This window comes from Aegilops tauschii, chromosome 2 (genome assembly GCF_002575655.3).
Source record: "Aegilops tauschii subsp. strangulata cultivar AL8/78 chromosome 2, Aet v6.0, whole genome shotgun sequence".
In the NCBI taxonomy this organism is placed as follows: Eukaryota; Viridiplantae; Streptophyta; class Magnoliopsida; order Poales; family Poaceae; genus Aegilops; species Aegilops tauschii.
This window is the reverse complement of record NC_053036.3, coordinates 30,037,999-30,043,865: the sequence shown is the minus strand read 5'-3', so window position 1 is coordinate 30,043,865 and position 5,867 is coordinate 30,037,999. Positions and strand designations below refer to the sequence as shown.

The window sequence follows — 5,867 nt, the reverse complement described above, 5'->3', positions numbered from 1 at the left end:
GGAGGCCCAACAACGTCTACAACAAGAAGGTTGTGTAGTAGACACCAAATATATGGGAGCCAATATGAGCATCCAGGTTCCGCTATTGGTTATTGACCGGAGAGGTGTCTCGGCCATGTCTATATAGTTCTCGAACCCGTTGGGTCCGCATGCTTAACGTTCAATTACGATTTTGTATTATATGAGTTATGTGATTTGGTGACCGAATGTTGTTCGGAGTCCCGGATGAGATCACAAACATGACGAGGGGTCTTGAAATGGTCTAGAGGTAAATATTGATATATAGAATGATAGTATTCGGACACCGGAAGTGTTTCGGAGGGTACCGGGTACATATCGGGTCACCGGAAGGGGTTCCAGGCACCCCCCCTGCAAAGATATGGGCCTAATGGGCCAAGAGGGCAAATGCAGCAGCCAGTAGGGGCTGCTACGCCCCCGTATGGGCCGAACCAGAGGAGGAAGGAAAGAGGGGGAGAGAGAAGGAAGGGGAGGGATTCGGCCTCCCCCTTCCTTCCCTCCTCTCTCCTCCTTCCTCCCTCCTCCGGAAAATATGGTAAGGGGGGGGGGGAATTGGACTAGGCCCCTGATCCTACTTGGGGCGCCCCAAGGCTGTTCCCCTCCCCTCCCACCTATATATACGTGGGGAGGGGGCCCCTAGAACACATATCAACTATTGTCAGCCGTGTGCGGCGCCCCCCTCCACAGTTTACGCCTCCGATTATATTCTCGTAGTGCTTAGGCGAAGCCCTGCGCAGATCACTTCACCATCACCGTCACCATGCCGTCGTGCTGACGAAACTCATCTACTTCCTCGACACTCTGCTGGATCAAGAGTTCGAGGGACGTCATCGAGTTGAACGTGTGCAGAACTCAAAGGTGCCGTATGTTCGGTGCTTGATCGGTCGGAACGAGAAGAAGTTCGACTACATCAACTACGTTGTCAAACGCTTCCACTTTCGGCCTACGAGGATACGTAGACACACTCTCCCCCTCTCGTTGCTATGCATCTCCTAGATAGATCTTGCGTGAGCGTAGAATTTTTTTTGAAATTGCATGCTACGTTATCCACTGGAGAACACCTCCACACACCCTCCAATGACGCTACACGCATCACTGGGACACAGGCAAGGCGGGAAGAAACTTATTTCCATCTTCAGAGAGTCAGCGCTGGGACACAAACCTTAGACAAAACTCAAAAAAGACCTAGAAAGGGAGCAGGAGCCCTCCCGTCGGCGGGGGCCATGATCCACCACGTCTCCATGACCTAAGGCCACAGACGGCGAGGTAGATCGGACGCGGCACCGGTCGGAAGCGGGAAACCCTAGTTGGAGTCGATAGTGGGCAGGAGGTGTTTTGGGTGTGACTATTGTTGTTGCCTTTGGCTTCAGTATAGTCGGTAATAAACATAGCACACATGAGAATTGACATAGCGTCATGGTATACCGAGTAAATTTATTCCATTGTAATAACCATTTGCTATAGCAGGAAAAAATCAGAGTGGAGATATTGCTTTTGAAGAATCCACATACTTTTGAGCTAAATTAAGATGTTAGGAAATTGAGCTAAATGAAATATGCAACATGAAGCTAGACAATAGGAAGTCGTAACAAAGCCTGACATAGGCCCTTACTGTGTGCCCATGTGGACTTCGAGGACTAGAGCTTTGCAAGAGCTCATCCTCGTCCTCATTTTGAACCTAAGCATCGATCACTCTCTACAAACCTGCCATTTTATCCTTTGAATGTTCTGATTTCGACCATTATTCCAAACTATGTTGCTGGAACCTTGCATGAGGTGATTTTCATGTCTAATCATGATTACGAAAACACTATGTATTACTAGATGATAGTGTTAAGTACATAGTACAAATTATTCCATGGCTCCCCTCTAGATCCGCTACATGTTGCAACCTGGGGATAATAAATTGACCAAGTTGCCCTCGTGGTTGCGACAAGCCTATTGACAAAACACTGCTAGTATAAACTTGGCGTCATCGGTAAATATAAAATAACATAAAAATGTTCGATTTGCCATGGTCAAAAGTCTAACGTCAGATTTGTAGTCAAGTCTTGAATATTATTAAGAAGATATTTAACTAAGATAAACGTCTGAACAAAACTGAAAAGATAAGAAAACATTATTCGACAGATAAACCCATAGGAGAGCGTACGTGCTCAACTATGTAAGCACAGGCGAAAATAAAGGAAAAATGTTCCATGCAGAGTTCCTTCCGCGGTCAGTATCTTCATCGGTGAATTCATCACACAGCTGGTCCATCTAGATCTTTAGCTACTCCGCAGAAAGCCTTGAGCGCGTCGCCGGATTTGCGGCCTTCGTCCGAGTACTGGAAGGCGCAGTACTCGTAGGGATCGCAGGGACGGTAGACCAGAGGGTGGCCCTCGTCGACGAGCTGCTCCATCTCCCGCACCGTGGAGCCTTGGGTGGGCATGCAACCTAGCACCGCGGAGAAGCGCTCCCGATTGCTCGGCGTCCTGACACGGTGGAGGCAGGCCCGCACCCGTCCGTTGGTCACCACCTGCAGCCAGACGGTTAAACAATTCAGTACACTGCCGGGGAGGGGAAGAGAGGTATATATATGGCTTTGGCTTTACGTTGAGTAGCTCGCCGGCGACGATGACGACCGTGTCCGGCTCAGGAGGCACGGCGAACCAGCTTCCGTCCTTGAGCTGCACCTCCAGGCCCTCAACCTCGTGCTGCACGATGGTGGTGGTCATGCCGTAGTCACGGTGCTCCGGCAGGCTCACCTTGGCCGTGTTCTCCTCCGGGCAGATGCCGTAGTAGGACATCCTCAAGCTGTAGCAGAGCTGGTCGCGGTGCGAGTCGAGGGCGTGTTCGTCTCGGACACCGAGGCCTTCCAAGACCATCCTCGTCACCGTCTTCTCCAGGCTGACAGCATTCTTGGTGAACTCCCCAACCGTGTCACTGGAGTGAAACAACAACAATGTTGGGATCCATGCATGTCGAAAATATATTGTATATGTATAGAGCGGATGATGAAGAACCGTGTGCTCTCTCACCAGAAGGCGGGGTTGCCCTGCGGCCAGAGCAGACCGGCGAAGTCGCTGATGTGGCCGGCGTCGGTGACGTCCTTGATGCGCATGCTCTCGTACGCCATGCCGGGTATCTGCCCGATGTACCCTCCGTACTGCATGTCATTGTTGGAGTTGCGCTGCTTGGCCTCCGCGGGGAGCGCGAACATCTCCTGCATGGCGCGGCCGAACAGCGCCTGCCGGATGTCCTCGTCCAGCCCGACGTGCTGGACATGCACCACGACGCAGCCGTGCGCCACTATGGACGCGGTCACTGCGTCCCGGGCTTCGTCCCACCCTGGCTGGCCAGGCTCCAGCCCTCGAAGGTCGACCTTGGTGATCTCCATGAGCTGCTGCTCAGTGCTGGCCGGTATTCTGGGTTTCGTGCGTGAATTCGTCTCTTGGTGTTCGATCGGAACGTTCTCTTGGATTTTAATTGGTGTGAGTTGCTGGATCGTAGCAATTTATAGCAGTGTGCGTCTCATCTAATTCTCGTACTAAAAGATACTTATTTTGCGACGGAGAAAGTAATCTTATATATTAACTAATTGGATGCACCATACGCTATCACGTCTCTAATAAATTAAAAAAGAAATCTCTGAATCACGTATGATAAAAGAAAGAGATATCATGTCCGTGTATAAATAAAGAAACAAATCTCAGAATCAAGATCACAGCTCAAGAAAAGTAAACTGAGAATAATCGCGTACGGTAAAAGAAGAGATCTCATCGTTATAAAAAGGAGATCTCACGTGCCTCATAAATGAAAAAGAGGTCTCAGAATCATGTTCGATGGAAGAAACAGATCTCACGTCCCTAATATTAATGAAAAAAGAAATCTCAGAATCACGTACGCTAAAAGAAGGACAACGCTAACGCCCACACGTGTGGTGTAAGCCAAACCCGCCTACACGCCCTATAACATACAGACCGCGCCACGTCACCGCATGCATGCATGTGGGGATCTTTTTGGATTTTCCATCTTTAAAACATTTTATCTCTTAAATGAAAAATTTGATTGAAGATCCGTTTTCACCATTAAATCCCTCACGACGAGATCTTCGGAACTAGATCTCATATCAATATATTTCGATGAATTTTTTTTGAGGGTTAAAAGTTGCCTTGTCTATTGAACATGAATTGCCATGATGTTTACACTGAAGTTGCCATGGTATATTTCAGTTATTTTCGTCTACATTTAAAAGTAAATTTTGACATATTATAAAACGGGGAATTAAGAAACTAGACTTGCCATGAACCATAAACTAAAATTGCCATGATACATGCACTTAAAATTGCCATGGTTCATACAAAAAATAATTTTCATGGTCAAAGTACTGGAATTGCCATCATCAAAAAACTAAAATTGTCATACTCTACAAACTAAAATTGCTACATGATAACTTTAGTTTAAGCACTATGGCAACTATAGTGTAAACATCATGGCAACTTTTGGGCAAAAAAGAATTTCGTCGAAACATATCAACATGGGGTCTAGTTTTGAAGATCTTGTCGCGACAGATTTAATGGTGAAAACAGATTTTTAATTCAATTTTTTTATTAGGAGATAAAACATTTTTAAGCAAAAAACCGAAAATTTTTCTGCTGATGTCATCTGTTCATACGTGGCAAAATGAGTGATGATGGAGGCGTGTGGGCGATGTGCAAGATGCCACACGTGTGTGCGTTAGTTTTTTCGTAAAAGAAAGAGACACCCGAAAAAAAAACTCAGAATAGTCACGTACGGTAAAAGATGACTATGGCTGCCGCATTAATATTAGGGCGAATATGGAACGTTGGATCACAATGATCTGTTTCACATGGATATTTCCATCATGCATGCCCTCAGATGATGCCATCACGTACGCATCCTCCTCCTTTTTTCACATACGTATCCTCTCTTTCTCACGTCGACGCAGCTTCCTTCATCATCTTTTCTTCCATATCCAATCACTCGGTTGATTTTGTAGCCACGTTTGGCTCACCTACCCATATCCCTGCAATTGTTGCTTCTAAAAAGTAGATTCCACACCCCTGCTCCCCGATTCAATCTGAGCGGCATCTAGCAGGTTCGCAATTTCCATATGTATTGCTGGGGCCGTAGCGGCCGACGGATTCGCAGCAGCCCTACTATGCACAAGGTGCAATGTTCAGATCGGCATACATCAACTTGCGCAACACCATGCAACACCATCCAAGGTGCTATGGATGCATGTTGCATGAGCATGATCGCTCAGGTTTGACAACTTAGGAGGTACATACGAGTATGTACAGATCCTGTTTTTCAGTGGTAGCTCTTGGTAACGATACAGCATTGTCTTTACCCGTAGATTTCTGATAGTTCCTCCTCCCTGTTTCTCATATTAATATTTCCGTATTTTTTTGTTCTGTCCAGAAAAAAAGTGGAACTAGTTCTTAGTTCTCTACAATAATTTCGTGAATTGGTGGTCTTCTTGAAGGAAGGTGGTGGCCAGGGCAATGCCACCTTAAGGATTAGAACAGTTGCAACATGTCTAATTTTGTAAGCATCCGAAATGCATACATTTTCTTTTTTTTAATGGTGAGGAAGTATACGTTGTTTATGTTCTAGTGTGTTCACTCTTTTTCTACAAAATATATTAATTCACCTTCCTTAATTAATTCCATTCGAAGTAACTATAACTCTCCTTCACATGGTCTATTAGATGACAGTAAGCTAATTCATCATGGTAAATATAATTTGATTGTTTTCTTAATTTCTAAATATGCTTAGTTCTAACTTACATGTCAGACATAGCTGTTCACATTGCAGCTGGTAGTTGAGGAATCATCTTCGTG

At 46.0% G+C, this 5,867-nt stretch overlaps 1 protein-coding gene across 1 annotated transcript; it reads right to left on the bottom strand.

Annotated features, from left to right (window-relative positions):
* Nucleotides 1–2,069: 2,069 nt before the first annotated feature.
* Nucleotides 2,070–3,612, bottom strand: LOC109767630 (probable 2-oxoglutarate-dependent dioxygenase AOP1). The gene is made up of 3 exons (XM_020326370.4): nucleotides 3,039–3,612; nucleotides 2,613–2,943; nucleotides 2,070–2,536 (listed from the first exon to the last, which is right to left on the bottom strand). The coding sequence occupies exons 1-3, from the start codon at nucleotides 3,395–3,397 to the stop codon at nucleotides 2,261–2,263; spliced, it is 966 nt and encodes a 321-aa protein (XP_020181959.1). The 5' UTR covers nucleotides 3,398–3,612; the 3' UTR covers nucleotides 2,070–2,260.
* Between the last annotated feature and the right edge of the window lie 2,255 nt (nucleotides 3,613–5,867).